This window comes from Arachis duranensis, chromosome 3 (assembly GCF_000817695.3).
Source record: "Arachis duranensis cultivar V14167 chromosome 3, aradu.V14167.gnm2.J7QH, whole genome shotgun sequence".
Lineage (NCBI taxonomy): Eukaryota > Viridiplantae > Streptophyta > Magnoliopsida > Fabales > Fabaceae > Arachis > Arachis duranensis.
In genome coordinates, this window is record NC_029774.3 from 104,277,747 (window position 1) to 104,297,280 (window position 19,534).

General features: G+C 34.0%; 2 protein-coding genes across 3 annotated transcripts; one reads left to right on the top strand and one right to left on the bottom strand.

Annotated features, from left to right (window-relative positions):
• Nucleotides 1–11,708: 11,708 nt before the first annotated feature.
• On the top strand, nucleotides 11,709–14,423 carry LOC107479951 (AT-hook motif nuclear-localized protein 5). 2 transcript variants are annotated; one of them, XM_052259231.1, is made up of 5 exons: nucleotides 11,709–12,868; nucleotides 13,152–13,219; nucleotides 13,373–13,504; nucleotides 13,599–13,757; nucleotides 13,958–14,145. In XM_052259231.1, the coding sequence occupies exons 1-5, from the start codon at nucleotides 12,400–12,402 to the stop codon at nucleotides 13,997–13,999; spliced, it is 870 nt and encodes a 289-aa protein (XP_052115191.1). In that variant the 5' UTR covers nucleotides 11,709–12,399; the 3' UTR covers nucleotides 14,000–14,145. The 2 variants fall into 2 exon arrangements, with proteins under 2 accessions (XP_052115191.1, XP_015955553.1); XM_016100067.3 differs by having other exon boundaries at nucleotides 11,722–12,868; nucleotides 13,974–14,423.
• Nucleotides 14,424–14,943: 520 nt separating this feature from the next.
• Nucleotides 14,944–16,316, bottom strand: LOC107479952 (probable glutathione peroxidase 8). The gene is made up of 6 exons (XM_016100068.3): nucleotides 16,127–16,316; nucleotides 15,952–16,028; nucleotides 15,803–15,864; nucleotides 15,617–15,735; nucleotides 15,275–15,442; nucleotides 14,944–15,155 (listed from the first exon to the last, which is right to left on the bottom strand). The coding sequence occupies exons 1-6, from the start codon at nucleotides 16,181–16,183 to the stop codon at nucleotides 15,123–15,125; spliced, it is 516 nt and encodes a 171-aa protein (XP_015955554.1). The 5' UTR covers nucleotides 16,184–16,316; the 3' UTR covers nucleotides 14,944–15,122.
• Nucleotides 16,317–19,534: the final 3,218 nt, after the last annotated feature.

The following is a 19,534-nucleotide window of genomic DNA, read 5'->3' on the forward strand; positions in this document are numbered from 1 at the left end:
AAGATTGATTGTTTTTTGTCATCAAAAAGGTAGTTATCCCAACAATCTTTGAGTTGACCAGAGAACCCAGAAATAATAACATTGGCTATTGCTTCCTCAGAGGTTTTATGAGCAGCTTGATAGGTTGTGCCTACCATGGTCATATGCTGAAGCATACTCATGATGTTGTATTCGGTTTTGCCATCTATATTCCATTTATAGACATTATTGGTATTGAAGCTGACAAAACCAAGTTCCCTTTCTCGATAGCTAGATTAGAGGCAGATATACGATTATAACTATGCGGATAGGGTTTGGTTAAACCTTTCCACTTAGTTATAGAATTGGTCATAATTGGGCTAACTTTGAGTGTAGATTTGTCAGAATTATCACTTTGGTCCGAAAAAGACTCATTAGAGTCTTGGTCAAGGGCATTAATGGCCTTGGATGAGCGAGTTTGTATACGAGATGTAGATTCACCAAAGTTTGTAGGAGTTTCAAGGACAGTACTATGACGATTTAAAAGTTAGTCGATCTTTTGCATGACTTCAGAATCACTAGATTCTTGTTTTAGAATAGAAGTTTAAAGACTCTGTTTAACCTTGCTACTCATTTTGTAAGGTTTAAAAAGGGATTTTTCAATATTTTTAGAAGTAGAGGCTTCAGGGACATTTTTCAAAGACAAAAGAGATCCTGAAGATGAAAGGTTGTCACCCAAACATTGTAAAAACCTATTAGTGTAATTTGATTGCTCAATGAGATTTTTAATATCTTTTAGGGCAACAGCTTCATCTACATTTTTTGTTTTAAATGGAGATGCAATATCTGGGTTATGTCCTTCCGTATTTGAAATAACAAAAGATCCTTTTGGAGGAAACTCGGATCTAATTAAATTTCCAGCTTTAACTTTCCAAGTCGAAATAACATTTGCTGATGGCGAAAGTTTTTTATTTTTAAAAGGATAATCGATATTATTTTTTATGGAATAAGTATGAAACCATTCAAAGAAAGGAATATGCATTCTGACATCATTGAGAAAACTGTAGTACTTTTTTTTAATGATGAGATTTGGAAAGCTGTATATGTACGTAAATACCATTCTCTATGGAGATCATACTCCTTAGAGTAAAGATTTTTACGTAAGGCTTCTTTGTTTATAACAAATTATGTGCTACCCATGGGCATCATCATTCATATAAGAATATGTTGGAGATTGAATAGATTGTAAGTCAATATCATCATCAGTTTGATAAAATGGTTGAGAAATGTTTGAATTATTTTGTACCCCTAAAATATTAATTCCAGAATTTGCGGATCTGGGAATTTGAGTTAAAAACTGAGATTGTGAAGTCACAGAAAAAGATTTTCTTGCTGAAGCAAAATCATTAGATGTTCCTACTTCAGATCTGGAAGAAGAAGAATTTCGTCTGTCAAAGAAAATCTCTACTCTTCCTGATTCATCCTGTTTTATCTCTCATAAGAGAGGTGCTTGTCTAGGTTGCATTAGAGTGGCTCGATTAATTGACCATGACTGGGGAAGGTCAATTTCATCCCACTTTATGAGCCTTGGGACCGTGACGCTGGCCTTTGTCATGTCTATGACGAACAAAGTAGTTTCACGATCACTGGATTTAAGAAGGACTCTAAAATTACAAGTATTCATGAACTTGTTTTGAATCCTATAGATTAAAACGGCTGGGATAGATCCTTCCTTCATGTTAAGACCATGAATTTGGATGTTTAGGAAAAGGGAGCAAGGATGTTGACATCTAACAAACTGACCGTTTAGTTTAGGAAACAGCTGAAGTAAACCGAACCGTGTCCTAGACTTGTTTCTACTGTTCCGATTAAGGAATCTTAGAAATCATTGGGCCTAATATCTCTAAGACACATAAGGATGGAAGCATTAAGACCTTCTCTGATGAGAGGTTTGACAGCTACCTGGACACATCCTATGTGAAGATATTTGTAGTGACGGGCATTTTCTCTGACAGATTGCTTGGTTAAAAGATGGAATTCCTCGCTGGAGTTTGCTCCTAAAGGAATATTGTTTTCAGCAGTTTTGATAATGTAATCCAATTTTCTTTTGTTGTCATCAGGGACATATAACTCATCTTGAGGGATTTTGGGTATTTCTCAATTATCTATGGCTTGATTGATATCTTCGAAGAAAACTTCTTCTTCGAAGATATTGTGTTTCGGAGAAAGTTTCTCAGGCCAAGTTACTTTCTCAATAAGATTATTGGAAGGAAAATGAGGTAAAGAGGTGGAGGAAGAAGAAAGAGAAGATCCCCTAATGGAGAGATGTCTAGAGAGTGAATGGAAGAGGTTAGACATATTAAAAAGAATCTGATATCATTGCCCTCCTTTGGTTCAGACAGAACATTTATATTATCACTAAACTATCACTCAAATTTTTGAATCTGGGGGTTATAACTTTTTTTCAACAATTCTTAAATCCATAGCCACCAGGAATTCTTACATTCGGATCTTATCACCTTCAAGAACATCATCAAATTAGCCTTATTGCCCCACAACAAGGGTCTTACTGCTACATTCCCTTTAAGTGATAAGATTAAATAGCCCGTACTTCCAGATTTAAAGAATAGTTTTTTTTTATATGTACAGAGATTAAGAACATGAACAGTAAACATAAACTCCAAATCCATGAACCTTAGAGATAGTTTAATGATAATAATAACATTCCTACTTCCCCATCAGGCTCTGATACCAGATGGCCCAAAGCGGATCAAGGAAGATAGGGGAAAAAGGCGTAATAGAAATATATATATATAGTGGAGATATATAACTATGTACATATGCATCTAAAACCAAAATAAAACCCCAAACGGGTAGACTTCTTCGCTTGCAGAAAGCTTCCAGCATGCATTAGCGAGGTGTCTCACGTCCTGCATCTAAAAACCACAAAATATGTATGGAATGAGAACTGGAGGTTCTAAGCATGGTAACGGTGCCCACATAACTAACATATAATGTCCCAGGAAAGTTAGAGGCAATCCTAGAATTTCTGACAATAGATTCAAACTTAAAACTAAAATTGAAAACCAAAAACAGGGTAGGCTACCTAAGGTTCTTAGTCCTAATTCCTTTCTAACTTAAGCCCTAATTTCCGTATTCCTCCGAACCTCCAAAGCTTCGGTGCACAGACAAGCAGTATTGACAAAGCAAACACAAGTAGGATACAGATACAGGAAATAGGACATATAGTAGTTAAGCATGAATATCAATTACGCAAACCCAAGAATGCAAAACCAAATAAGACACATAAATGCATATGATGCATGCCTTTCCTATTGGCCGTGAGCTCACATGTCGGTTACTTTACCAGAACTCGACACATCCGATAACTAACTCGGATATCGTCCTCTTGAAAACCAGTGGACGGTACACCACCACGAACCCCACCTGGCGGGCAGTGCACCACCACGAACCCCACCATTGCGAGCGGTACACCATCATGAACCTCACAAGATCCTCAATTAGAAAAACAACACACACATGGGTGGTAAACAACCACGATCCCCACCTTCTGTGAGTGGTAAACCACCACGATCCTTACAGACATTTTGACACTGGACAAGTGGTAAACCACCACAATCCTTGCCAGGTCAAAGATCAAAATAATTTCATTTTCAAATTTGTTATAAACCATTCATAATCATTCATTATGGCCATATTCATCATATACATATCACATTTCTGTACTTCTCATTCATAATTCATTATGTCTCAAGCTTTCTTCAGTTCTAAGTTGCTCCCTTTTTCTTAGCTTAACCTCTTCACTAAACTTAAATCTAATATTTAGGTCTAAAGGAGTAAAAGTAGAGTGTTAGAGGTTTAAAATCATGTTAAAATCACAAAAATATAGTTTTGCTGAAAACAGGATCCTGCGTACGCAACCCTGACCCACGTACGCGAGTGCCCTGGACAGAAGCAAATGGTTGAGTATGCGTGCATATGTCCGCGTACGCACCCCACCTTTTTTCTCAAAAGCTATTAAATTATAAAAATCAGTTTTATACACCTAACTTTCAACGTTCATAACTTCTTCTGCAAAACTCTGATTTTTCACAATCTTTAAAACGTTTTGAAACTCTTGAAATTATCTTTAAATTGAAATAAACTTTATTCAAATCCAAAATCAGAGGCTCAAGTTATGATTCGCCGAAATTGGTCAAAAGTTCACTTTTTAACAAAAAACACCAAACCTCCTTTTTTTCAAAGTCTCACTTCCAAACAAATATTTCACTCTTTAAAACAAGTCAAAGGTATTCCAAACAATTTCATAACTATTCTCCCTAAACCCAAAACATTCCAAGACTCAATTTTTATCAATTCCAACCCACACAATTCAAAAACAAAACAACATAACTCGTATATATACATACACATTCATCAACGAAACAATTCACAATAATCATCTAACAAATTCAATATTCCACCAAACTATTCACATTAACAAGTTCACAACATTCAACATAATCATTAATCATGGCACAATCTTATCATTATTTACCCATCTTATATACAAGATTAAACATCACAATCATAATGGCAACAACCACAACATCACAGTTACTAACCCTCATACATAACAACCAATCTCAATCATCAACATCATTAATAATTAAATCTTATCTTACGGTTAACTAACCTAAGTTTTCACGACACGTTATATTTTAATTATGAGAAACTGAAATCATACCTTGGCCGATTCCTCCTAATGCCTGGAACACCTCACAATTCAGCATTTTCCAAGCTTCCAAGACTCCAAAACCTTACTAAACAGCACTCTAGCCACTAAAGTTCAATCCAAGCTCCACTTTCTCAATCTTGACATCCACCAAATAATCAATTTCAATCTAACATCACAATTATCACTATAATCAATATGGAGTTCACTAATTCAATATTACACAAAGAGTTTGAGGGTGCTTACCTGACCCTCAGCTCAAGTGAGCTAGACCGACAATACCCACAAGTTAATTCGAATCTAAACAATGAAATTACGCAAAATTTAACACAATTATTCATTAAATTTTGAAATTTAGGAGATGATCAGCCAGAAAAGAGAATTAGGCTTACTTATGAAATTATTGCAATGGATTCGTAGAGTTCGACGCGGTGGTCACGTGGCCACAAACAGTGTGGCGATCGGAGCTCGGGATTGAAAGTTATTTGGATTTGCTTGGAGGGTATGTCTCAAGTTCTTCTCCTTCTCAAAGTTTCCAGTGGGTTTGTTATAATAAGGGAAGAAGATGAGCTGATGCTCATATAAGTTAGTGAATTGGTTGGGTCCGGTTTGACCTGTTCGGCCCGTTCAGCCCAATTTTAGGCTAAATATTTTAAAATTAGTATTAAAATTTATATTTTAATTATTTCTTCCATTCTAAACTATAAAATTTAATTTTCTAAACTTTTTAAATAATAATTAATTTATTAGTTAATTATTTACTAATTACTCAGGGTTTACACTATTGGCTAAGGATAGAGTGAATTAAACCAGCTGGGCCATAATCCAAACCAAATCTGGATGGATTTGTTCATCACTACTTGTTGCCAATTCTAGAGTAGGAGGAAGAACAAGGCTATCAAAGACCACTCCAAAGTCCAGACTCAGAAAAAATATGAAATTGGTGAAAGAGATTAATGAAGCTTTAACAAGAAGAGAGAGTTAATCCATCCTGATGGCTCTATGCAGGGGAACCCAAGAAGAGCAGGCTCTAGGTGCTGTTAAGCCTTAGTGCCTTACATACTGATCTTTGGGGCATTGAACAAGGTCTAGAGCTAGCATATGTTATGGGAATTAGAAGTTTAACTGTTGAACGTACTCTTAAGTAGTTATTGCTGTTCTAAACAGCTAAAAAATATTTAGCTACATCCTAATGCTTCAACTTTGATCGAGAATACCAATAAATGGGGGAAAAAGAAACATATATTTTGTACTGTCTATGCATCCAAGTTTTTTTGGCAACCAAGTCCAACTAAGTTGGCCCAAACCCAACAAAAACCACTTTCATTACACGGAAGGTGTACACACGCACGCTTTACTAACGCAAATATATCCTTCTTCGTTTTTGTGTTCCTTCTTCTTTTTTGTGTTCTTCCTTCTTCTTCTTCTTCTTCTTCTTCTTCTTCTTCTTTGTATTCCTCTTTCTTTTTCGTTGCGTTCTTTTTCTTCTTCACGTATTTTCTCTCTATCGTCGTTCTTTTATTACTGTTGTTGCTGTATTTTTTCTCATTTTCTTCCTAGTAATTTTGTAGCATTAATTTTTCTTCTTTTTTTTATTTTATTCCCTTAAAAGAGTGAAACAAGAAGAAGATGAAGAAGAAGCGGCAGAAATATGAGGAAAAGTTTTGAATTATGTGAATTTATCATAACAAAAATACACCAAATTTTTTTTATAAATACACATAAATTTCTTAGTTTTTACATCGAAACTTTGCTACAAAAGCACAAAATGTCTTCTTTAATGTTACATTTTTTCCTTCTTCTTTTCTTCCTTATTTCTTTCTTTCTTTTAGTTGAATAAATGTAGGTTTATCCTTTTCCTAATAATTTTGCAGTATTATGTTTTTCTTTTTCTTCCTAATAATTTTTATTTTTATTCTTGTTAAGAAAGTAAAACAAGAAGAAACTTGAGAAGGTAAAACAAGAAGAAAAAGATGAATAAGAAAGTAATTTTGTAGCATCTTCTTCTTCTAGTTGAATGAATGTAGGTTTATTCTCTTCCTAGTAATTTTGTAGCATTATATGTTTCTTTTTCTTCTTTGTTTGATTTTTGTTTGTTTTTATTTTGTTAAGAGAGTAAAATGAGAAAAAACTTGAGAAGGTAAAAGAAGAGGAAGAGGAAGAGTTTTGAATTATGCAGAACTTATCAGAATAAAAATATACTAAAATTTCTTAACAAATACATATAAATTTCTTAGTTTTTATACCAAAATTTTACTACAAAAGTACAAAAATGTCTTCTTTAATGCTGCACTTTTTCTTCTTTTTTTTTATTTTTTCTTTCTTTTAGTTGAATGACTGTAGGTTCATTGTTTTTATTCTTTTAATGTTGCATTTTTCTTCTTTTTTTATTTTTTCTTTCTTTTAGTTGAATGACTGTAGGTTCATTATTTTTATTCTTATTAAGAGAGTAAAACAGGAAAAAACTTGAGAAGGTAAAACAAGAAAGAAAAGATAAATAAGCAAAAAAAGAAGTTGCAAGACTTAGAGTAATTTATCATGACTTAGCGTAAGTAGTTATGGAATGATTAACACTTTAGTACTGCGACATCTCATTAACAAGTTAATGTGTAGGAATAATTGGATAAATTGTGTACTTTTTGTCGAGTTGTAGATAATATTCTCCCTCACTTTAAAGAAGGAAGGGTTGGCCCCTTATCGTTGTGTTGAGTTTTGAATTATACAGAACTTATCAGAATAAAAATACACCAAAATTTCTTAACAAATACATATAAATTTCTTAGTTTTTATACCGAAATTACTTAATAATTGCAACATGTAAACGCAGTTCAAAAGCAAGAATACAAACAAAAAACTGAATCATGAACAAAAAAATATCCAAATTAATTTTGGATTAGACAACGTCATTAATATGACAAAAATTCAACGATAACTATAATAATAACAATAATAACGATAAAGAAGATGACGATGACGATGACAATGACGATGATGACGATGACGATATAATGATAACGATGATTATGGAAAAGGAGAAGGAGAAAAATGAATGAAAAGAATAAATCAAATGAAAAAAGAAAAGAGGAAGTGGAGAACGAAAAGATAGTAATGGTGGTAGTGACAATGATAACGAAAGAAAAAAAGAAAAGAAAAAAGAAAGAGAAGAAAAAACAGCAACTAAGATGTTAGTAAAAAGAAGAAGAAGAAGAAGAAGAAGAAGAAGAGAAAGAGGAGGAGGAGGAGAAGAAGAATGAAACGGAAAAAGAAAAGGAAAAGGAGAAAGAAACGGAAGAAGGAGGAGGATAAAGAAACGGAAGAAGAAGGAGTAGAAGGAAACGAAAAAGAAGAAGGCGTGTGATTTGAAAAGCGGTTATAACAACTTGGTTAAGTATTTTACTTGGATGTAGAGTTTTATTCTATTTTGTAAACATGCTTAGAAAAGATAATAAATATGTCAATTGTCTAGTATGAAAAATCTTAAATCTAAATGCAAGCTTTCATTTTTGGAACACTCTTTTTAGAAGAGTAGTTAAAAGTTTAAAATCCTTGTACATAATAACAAAAATACAAAACTGTTATATATATTTTAAAAATTAATAACCAAATGAGATATAATTTTTTGTTTAAAAATATAGGTGTTGTTGTACACATATTTAACATATAATTTATATATTAATATGTATTTATATAAGTGACTAATTTGTTAGTTTATTTTTTATGTAACCTTTTAAATAAATAAAATACTTTTTTTCGTCATTTAAATTTATATTAAATCTCTCTCTTTTGTTTTGTTTTTATTTCAGTTTCATCTCAGGATTTTTTTATACAAATAAATATATAAAAAATTACTTCTTTAAATACATACAGAAAAAAGACCATCAAAATGCAAAATATCATTTTACTAGTAGCGCCGCAAAATAAAAATACTCACTAATTCTCCGATGGCGCCCACAATAAATAATGAATAACAGACACTCTAGTACATGGAAAATAAAGCACACACAAAATAGAATCGTTGGCCATTTCTTACATGACGCACATAAAATAGGCAGGAGTAAATAATAATAATAATAATAATAATAATAATAATAATAATAATAATAATAATAATAATTTGAACGTGCAGCTTCATTTTGCATGCGTCAGTGTATCAGCTGTCCATTACTCATTTCGCTAGCACTATGAAAGAATTGGCGCCATGGGAGAATTGATGTGCATTTTAATTTATTGGACGCCAATAGTAAAATGACTATGTGTATTTTGGGACTCAATTTTTTTATATGGAAGGTTTGTACGTGACTTCCCCAGATATGGAGTCATGGGGTATCAGACTAATCTGTGGGACAGTTTTTTTGTGAGTGTCAGGTCGAGGAACTCGGACCGTGCGAGTTCTTTGCGATTTGGAGCGGGAGATATTTTGAATTTTCGGAAGGTGAAAATCAGACCCTCCGAGTTGTTTGTAGTTGGTAATTTTTTTATGAAATGGGTTATGAAATCGCAGGTACGATTTGAGTATTTTACATTTTTTTTTGAATCAACTAAACCTAATCGAAGGGTCTAAGTTGATTGTGACATATAAAAGTGTGTGACTGTTGGATCAGAGCAACTTGCATCTTCTTCTCCTTCTTCAACGGCTTCTTTCTTTTGGTTTCTTGTTTCTCTGTTTCTTTCGTGCTTGGCATAAAACCTAAAAATCTAGTAATCAAGCTTATGATCTTGTTTAAGTGATTGAGAGAAATGAGTACTAATCATTCAGTTTTAATTCCTAAATTTAATGAATACTAATCATTCCGTTTTAATTCATAACAATGATAATTATAATTAACAAAAATTTAAATAATCCCAAAATTAACTTACGTACTTTTAAAAAATAGTACTAATCATTCAGTTTTAATTCCTAAATTCAATTTCCGACAACAACAATAATATTTAATTTTCTAACAATTATAACTAAAAAATTTTAAAAGATTAAAAAAAAATGTTATTTTAATTTACATTTTATAATTTATTTTCTAACAATAATATTAATAATTTACTTCCTAACAATAATAATTATAATAAAACATATTAAAAAAATTCAAAAAATAAAATTAGGTTTGTTATACAAATTTATAACATCATTCTGTTTACATTTAGATAGTGAAAAAATTTAAAAATAAACTTATTAAAAACGTTGAAAAATAGTAATAACCATTTTATGTATATTTCTAAGTTCAATTTCTAACAACAATAACAACAATTAAATTTCTAACAATAATAATTATAATTATAAAAATTAAAAAAAATTTAAAAAAACTTACATAATCAGAATGATTGAGATAATGTATAATATAAAACTCACGGTGATCAACATTTCTAACTTTGTATTTTGTTGGCATTTTTGTTTTTTTTTTCACCATGCACAACCACTACCAGTGGAGGAATGAAGAAGAAGAATGGAGGTATGAAGTTGAGAATGAATGCTGAAAGTAATAACTCGAATGGTGATAGTGGGTATTGCATGGTCTATGTTAGTATTTAGGGCACCGTTTGGGGAGTGGCTTCTGTACGACGTGTGTCCAGGCCTCCACAAAACAGACCGTGCGTTTTGGTTGAAGCAACTCAAACCGTCCGTTTAGCAATTGGAATATCGCATGGTCCGAGTTCTGTTTGTGCCTGACACCACACTAATGTGAAGCATCACTCCTTCCCATAACCGAGTCCAACATCAGCTTTGCTTCCATATTCAAATTAAAAAGCGATATTTTGGTGACTATTTTTTTTGGTGTGTATTTAAAAAAATAATTATTTTTATATATTTATTTGTATAAAAAAGTTCATGACAAGGTGGATCAAATAAAAGAGCAACAAAAAAAATTTAAAATAAAGCACATGGTCAACTCTATTTTCGGCATTACCATCAAACACATGGAATTATCATCACTTCCTTCCTTTAAGTTTTTAAACGATATGCAACAATATCAGCAACCCTTGATACTCTATTTTAAAAGACTTTTTTATTTTATTCTAGTCACACTTCTAAATGATAAATGAAAAAAAAAGGCCATTAACTACTTTTTGTCTTTCTTTTAAATTGTCACATATATCCAATTTTAAAAATGTTATTTTAAAGTGCTTAGGACAGTAAAAACGACCTGTATCCTAAATCTAAACACATTATAAATACTACTTAAACTCACAAGCAACAAAGAGGTAAAACCTATTTTTAACATTCTTCTTACACATTATTATTTTAATTTATAATTCTAATTTACACAATCTATTCTTCATATTAATTCTATTCTTTTAGTGAAGCTATAACTATCTCATCTAAAACTGTTTTTACCTGTAATTTAAAAATATTTTTTATATCAAATTTTAATACAACGTGTCCTTTTTATCTCTAATCAGCTTAGCTAAATGTAAAACACCATAAAACTAATTCAACTGATCTATTTTTCTTTGAAAGAACCCGCCTCTACAGCCCACTCTATTCCATGAGGAAACCTGTATTTCCTTTCGACAAATATTTTCTGATTTCAAGCCTTGAAAAAGAGGCCTTTAGACTGTCACTTTGTAATTAATTATCGTCCTAGAATCTAATACACTCTCAGCTCCTATCTCTATAAGACAAACTATTATTTTATACACAAACACAATGGACCTCTATAAACAAGTTAGAACAGAATGCTTAAACACAGTGCTTTTTAATTAGCAAAAGAAACATAGTGCACAATTCACTCTAAATGAAAGACTGATAAAGCAAAAGGGTAGCTATCTTAAGGAAATAAGAAAACAGACACGGGATTTGGTACTTTGGTCATTTGGTAGGGCACACTTTCCCTCAAATACCCACAAATTTTGCCCTTCTCCTAACTATTCTTCATTTCTTCCTTTTTGTTTATGCGCTTTTCTTTTATTGTTTTTGGCTGCTTCTTGGGTCCGAGTCCGACACTGACTAGCGACTAGCTAGTAATAATAATTAATAATGCTTATGCAAGGAGGACAATTTGGAAAGAGAGAATGGGTCTTTTAATCAAATGAAATAAAATCTGTAGCCATCACTTTCACACTTCACTAACCCCACTTTAATTCAAATCAAAAGCCTCTTATTATTATTATTTCTATTCATTCTTGTGCTCCCCCCTTGTCATTCTCAAGTTCCAACTCTCCCTCTGTCTCTTTCTTCCCTTTTTTTTTGGTATTTTTTTCTCCACCTGCTGCATTCTTCTGTCAAAACCCTAGATTCAAATCTAGGGTTTTGTTTTTGTAATGTGTTCAAACGTGATTCTAGGAATTGCCAGCTTGCCACTTTGATTTTTTCTGTAAGCTTAATGATTTTTCAGTGACAATATTGTTTCCTTTAAAATTAAGTAGGAACTATTTGATCATTTAATGTTGTTAGATTTGTGTAGGCAAACAACGTGCACTTAGCACAAAATATTTGAGCTTGTTGACTGAATATATAGAGAGCTACTGGAATTTAGATCCCCTTCTCTTTCCATTAATTTTTCTGTTAAAAATCCAATCTTTTCACCCTTTCTCGAGCTTTTTGATGCTCCCCATTAGAACAAACTCGGTAAAAACCTCTAGTAACTTCACCAACCGCCGGTTTTGATAGTTCAGCTTTGGGTGGGATTGTGGGCAAGGATTTTAACGTAATTAAATAGGCGCTAGAAAGTTTGCGTATTTGTTTATCATTATCACAGAATCTCTTAGTTAAATGCATGGATGGGAGAGAAGCCATGGCATTTACTAGTGGGTCTTCTCCATTTTACGTGCATAGAGAGAGTGGAGGGTTCCAAGGATCTCCAGGATTCAGAGCTTTGTCAAACACTGCCGTTCAATCTCAGTCAAATGCAAAGGGTGGCGGAGGCGGCTCTGTTGGTTCTAATTCCTCATTTGCATTACAGGTTCAACCTCAAGCACAGGCTCGTGCCGGTTTTAGTCATGGCATTGGCATTGGTGCCTCATCTTCTGGTGGTGGAGTGCCTCCTTCTTCCTCAGGTGAGCCTGTGAAGAAGAAGAGAGGGAGACCCCGCAAGTATGGCCCGGAAGGACCAGGACCAGTTTCTTTGAGACTTTCATCAATGTCTGCCCCCGCTTGTTGGAATGCTGGTTCAACCTCTGATTCCCAGAAAAGGGGTAGAGGACGCCCTCCGGGATCTGGAAGGAAACAACAGCTGGCTACTCTTGGTATATTTGTGTGAGAATTATCAGTCCTTGTTGATTCCACAATTTGTATTTGCAATATGTTTAAATAGAAATTCTCTTGCGTATTTGATTATCTGAGTTATGACCATATACCGTGACTTATTTTGGTAGCGAGTGAAACACTTGAATTTCCATGTTGGATGTGTGTGTTTTCATTTGTGTAAATGAAATCCATGGAACTGTTTCATTGATGGTTGTAACGAGCAACTTTTTGTTATTTTGTCAAGTGTGTAACCTTTTAACACAGTTGTTTATTGTTTCTTAGGTGAATGGATGAATAGTTCTGCAGGGCTGGCTTTTTCACCTCATGTAATCTCCATTGGAGTAGGGGAGGTAATTATCCTCTTCATAAGCAATCTACCTTTATTATTTTGTTCTGTGGTTTTTCTTTTATAAAATCCTGATTGTGTTATGAAGATAGAGAGGGGGTGCATGCCTCTCTCAGATGCTGCCTAGCTGAGTTGCTCTTTCCTTCCATTGTTTCAGGACATTGTAGCAAAGCTATTGTCGATATCACAGCAGAGACCACGGGCACTCTGCATCATGTCGGGTACTGGGATAGTTTCTCTAGTTACTCTCAGGCAGCCTGCTTCTACTAACAACAGTGTCACGATTGAGGTTAAAGCACCAATTAGTATTGCTTAAAGCCCCTAAGTTGGTTCTTGTGGTATATTAATAAACTTATTTTATTCTATTTTTCTAATTTTCTCAGGGCCGATTCCAAATATTGTGTTTATCTGGTTCTTACTTGGTTGCTGAAGATGGTGGACCGTCCAATAGAACAGGTGGCATAAGTGTTTCCCTTTCTAGCTCCGACGGCCGTGTTATTGGTGGTGGTGTTGCAGTGCTTATTGCTGGAAGCCCAGTGCAGGTATGTACTGAACATGTGACATAGGCATCTCTCTTTGTAGTCCCATTGGGGCACCTGAAAAGGATGCTGACATGGTTTCTATGATGCATAGGCCTCTTGTTACTTCTATAGCTTGTTCGTTGTAATCATTCTACATGATAACATGCTATCCATTTGAACCAAAACAATATCATTAACCCCAAAAGAATGTATGAATGAAGCCTTTGCTGGCTGCAGGTGGTAGTATGCAGTTTTGTATATAGTGGTAGCTCTAAGACCAAGCCCACGCAAGCTACCCTCATGAAAGAAGAGAGTTCCGAGCCTCAGCGCAATGACAAGTTAGCTTCTTTGGCCAGTGCTCCGCATAGTCAAAACTACATCCCTTCTGCTACAGGCATTTGGCCTGGATCACGACCTGCTGATCTCAAGAGCGTGCACGGACACACTGGCATTGACTTGACACGTGGTTGAAATTTTTTATTTTGGGAGACATTGCAGTTTTGTAAATAACTTGTTGTAAATGAGCAGAGTTTGTGAGCATTGTGAAACAGCTTGTTACACCCATTGGTGGGACACAAGTTTGGACTAAAATGCTTAAACGAATGGATCATTCAGCATTGGATTACGATTCTTAGTCATGTGAAATTTCTTGCCAAATCAAAGGCAAAATATACACTTAATTGGGAAGTATATTATTATCTCCATGAGAAAACATTTACGAGCAAAAAATGCCGAGTGCTTATTCTGAAGTCTGAACCATCTTTTGCTGATTGATAGTTTGACATGATTTCAGATGATGACTTATCTTTTGTGTTGTGAATTGTGATTGACTTGGCCGATTCCCTCATAGTATTTTTACTTATTCAGGCTGTGGTACTAATTAGGTTTTGTATCACACATTGCCTAAGGGAAGAGACATCTCGTCGTTATCATATCTTCTCTATAGTTGTTTAAATTTTAAAGCATTAATCAGTGGTTGTGATCTCATCTTGGTTAAATATGTCATGCATTGTTGCAAGGAACCACATCGTTGGCCTTTTTATCTCGGATGCTTTTGTAATCAATAATTGATGCTTTTAAAATTCAGATATTTCCAACTTTACAATAACCCCACTACTCAATAACGATCTATCTTAGTGTTACGTAGTAATATTGGCGTATGTTTATATAGTTTTGCTTATCAAGACCGTAAACCAAGTCAATAAGGTTAAACTCAACAAAATCAGGCATCATTGCATATTTGCATCATGTACTCCACCAGGATAAGCAACTAAGCAAGTCTTGTTTAGGTTATCAAACCTTATATGTACCACATTAAGACATCAAAGAAGGAACATAATAAACACAAGAAAAAGAAGCTTGACATTGAGAAGTCAGATTCATCCTTCATTGAATACCTAGTAGCTTACAAATGTCTCGCTGCAATATAAAACAAGTTTCACAAGAATTAGAAAGGGCAGCATAAACCATATTGAAAAAATAAGAAAAGAAAAGAGCAAGAACAAGAATGATATAAAGACAATAGTACAGTTAGTTACCTCAAGGCTGAGAGGAGAAGTTGTGGGGTAATAACGATCAACCACTTGGCCATTCTTATCAACCAGAAACTTAGCAAAGTTCCACTGAATATCATCCCCAAATATTCCCCATTTACCTGACTTCAAGAACTTATACAAAGGAGCAGACTTGTCTCCATTCACTTCTATCTAAAACAGTAAAGGATTAATGAACTCAATATTCCAATTTTCATGTGAACATATAAACAGGATTCAAAACAAGTTAACACAGAATAACAGCAGTCACATAAATCTTTGTCCAATTAAACATAACTAGTGAAGTGGCAGGGGTTGACTTTCTCACCAAGCTTAGCGTTGACCTACCTTAGCGAAGATGGGGAATTCTGATTTGAAGCGCGTACAGACGAACTCCACAATTTGATCATTGCTTCCAGGTTCTTCATCGCCAAATTGATTACATGGAAATGCCAAAATCTCCAACCCTAATTTTGGAAGCTAGACAACTCAGTTTTGAAATGATGGGAATGAAATTAATCACAATTTACAAACCTTTGTGTTTATACTTGTGATACAGTTGATTCAACTCCGCATAATTTGGGTTGGTCATGCCACTGCCCCAATCCAGAAACATTGTAGAATGAGAAGTATTCTCACTTTACATAGATAAATGGAAATGAAAAAGAAGCAGAGAGAGATACCACTTAGAAGCAACATTGACAATGAGTAAGACTTTTCCTTTGTAACTGGAAAGATCTATGTCATCGCCCTTAGCATCCTGAATATTTGTTTGGGTTTACCGAAATAGAGTCAAGGCAGATAAAAATAACATGAAGCATAGTCAAGTGAATGAAACACCAACAAAAATAAACGAACCTTCACAACAAAATCGTAAACGGACTTTGGATCCTTGCTGGTTTCGTTGCTAGTCATGAAGAACAGTTCCACTCTTCTTTACAATCCAACCGGCGACCGGTGTTAAGTGCGCTAGACAAAGGTATTACTTACCTGTTACCTCTATGTGGTCACCATTAGTATTTTCCATGTGTTTTTTAATATCATTTAGCTTTCTTTTCCTTTTTTTTTTTTCATCTTACCAAGTTCCATTGATATCATAATGATTTGGTTAGAAGTTGTTGACTTGTTTTCAATTTTTATTTTTTTAATCTAGGGAGTCAACACAACTAATAAATTTGTGCCTTTTATTTATATTTTATTTTTATTTTTTGTCTCATATTTTCTTTTTTTTTTTTACAAAATATTAAAAATAAAAATAAAAAATAAAAATGCAAACTAAAAGCACACTTAAAATAAACTATAAATCTAATATTAAATAGAAAATTAAAAACAATAAAAATATTTAAAATTTAAATAAAATGATTATTTTAAATTAAAACAAAATAAAATCAATTTAAATTATAAAATTTAAAATTTAGAGTCACCAACAAATAATGATGAGAGATGATACAAACAAGCCAAGGCAATGGAAAGTTGTGGTGGGCATGGGTATTCATGGTTCAGTTTATGAAAAAATTGAACCAAACTACTTTGTCAAATAAGAAACTAGTTTTAAACCAGTTTACAATACAGTGCACCACTACTTTGTCAAATAAGAAACTAGTTTTAAACCAGTTTACAATACAGTGCACCAGTTTAAATCAGTTCATAAAAATAAAACCAATTTTAATTAAAAAAACAGTTTAAATTAGTTTATAGGTTAAAACTAGTTTTAACTTTTAACATATATAAAATTAGTTCTTACATTTTCTCTCTCTCTCCCTCTGATACGTGGTCAGGAGGGCATTTTCGTCATCTTAGAGCTAAGGGACGGAATGGTAATTTTGTCATATTCAAGGATCTAAATACTAAAAAAATTGTACCATGCCATTCTTGGACATCAAGAAGACCAACAGTCCGTCTCAAAAACAGTGGTGCTGAAAGGGTGACAACTCATAAGGTCCATTGGGCTAAGTCAGGACAGCAAGAAACCCAATAATGCTTTTCAAATTCAATGAGAGGCATAATTTATTATTAATTTTCGAATTTTTAGGCATTTATGTTAGTTTGTTTTGTTGTTAGAGTTTGTTGAAAGATTTGAATTACTCCTGATTTGCTTAATAGTATTTTTAGGGATTTTAAATTTAAGTCAAATCTGATCTAATCTAATAAGATCAAATCTGATTTAAATTAGTTATGATATCTTTAAGATTTTAAAATTTAAATCAAATCTGATCTAATCCAATAAGATCAAATCTGATTTAAATTAGTTATCTTATCTTATCTTTTAGCTAGTTTGTTAGGGGTCTATTGGTGCACGAAATTGTGATCATCAATGGCGCCATCAACATGGTACGCACAATTGCAATCTCAACTCTTTATCACAAATTCGCACAACTAACCAGCAAGTGCACTGGGTCGTCCAAGTAATAAACCTTACGCGAGTAAGGGTCGATCCCACGGAGATTGTTGGTATGAAGCAAGCTATGGTCATCTTGTAAATCTCAGTCAGGCAGATTCAAATGGTTATAGATGATTTATGAATAAAGCATAAAATAAAGATAGAGATACTTATGTAATTCATTGGTGAGAATTTCAGATAAGCGTATGGAGATGCTTTGTCCCTTCCGTCTCTCTGCTTTTCTACTGTCTTCATCCAATCCTTCTTACTCCTTTCCATGGCAAGCTGTATGTTGGGCATCACCGTTGTCAATGGTTACAGTCCCGTCCTCTCAGTGAAAATGTTCAACGCGCTCTGTCACAGCACGGCTAATCATCTGTCGGTTCTCAATCAGATTGGAATAGAATCCAGTATTTCTTTTGCGTCTGTCACTAACGCCCAGCCTTCAGGAGTTTGAAGCTCGTTATAGTCATTCAATCCTTGAATCCTACTCAGAATACCACAGACAAGGTTTAGACCTTCCGGATTCTCTTGAATGCCGCCATCAATTCTAGCTTATGCCACGAAGATTCTTATTAAGGAATCTAAGAGATAAACATTCAAGCCTTGTTTTCTTGTAGAACGGAAGTGGTTGTCAGGCACGCATTCATAAGTGAGAATGATGATGAGCGTCACATAATCATCACATTCATCAGGTTCTTGGGTGCGAATGAATATCTTAGAACAAGAATAAGCTGAATTGAATAGAAGATCAATAGTAATTGCATTAATACTCGAGGTACAGCAGAGCTCCACGCCTTAATCTATGGTGTGTAGAAACTCCACCGTTGAAAATACATAAGAACAAGGTTTAGGCATGGCCGAATGGCCAGCCTCCCATAATCTAAGAACTAGACATCAAAGATGATCTAGAGATCTAAAGTGATCAAAAGATGATCTAGAGATCTGAAGTGATCAAAAGATGTCCAATACAATAGCAAAAGGTCCTATTTGTAGAGAACTAGTAGCCTAGGGTTTACAAAGATGAGTAAATGACATAAAAATCCACTTCCGGGCCCACTTGGTGTGTGATTGGGCTGAGCATTGAAGCATTTTCGTGTAGAGACTTTTCTTGGAGTTAAACGCCAGCTTTTGTGCCAGTTTGGGCGTTTAACTCCCATTCTTGTGCCAGTTCTGGCGTTTTACGCCAAAATTCTTGAGCTGACTTGAATCGCCTGTTTGGGCCATCAAATCTCAGGCAAAGTATAAACTATTATACATTGCTGGAAAGCCCAGAATGTCTACTTTCCAACGCAATATAGAGCGTGCCAATTGGGCTTCTGTAGCTCCGGAAAATCCACTTCGAGTGAAGGGAGGTCAGAATCCAACAGCATTTGCAGTCCTTTTCAGCCTCTGAATCAGATTTTTGCTTAGGTCCCTCAATTTCAGCCAGAAAATACTTGAAATCACAGAAAAATACACAAACTCATAGTAAAGTCCAGAAAAGTAATTTTTAACTAAAAACTAATAAAAATATAATAAAACTAACTAAAACATACTAAAAACACACTAAAATCAATGCCAAAAAGCGTATAAATTATTCGCTCATCACAACACCAAACTTAAATTGTTGTTTGTCCTCAAGCAACTGAAAATCAAACAAGATAAAAGAAGAGAATATGCAATGAATTCCAAAAACATCTATGAAGATCAGTATTAATTAGATGAGCGGGGCTTTTAGCTTTTTGCCTTTGAACAGTTTTGGCATCTCACTTTATCCTTTGAAATTCAGAATGATGGGCATCTATAGGAACTCAGAATCCAGATAGTGTTATTGATTCTCCTAGTTAAGTATGATGATTCTTGAACATAGCTACTTTATGAGTCTTGGCCCAAAGCACTCTGTC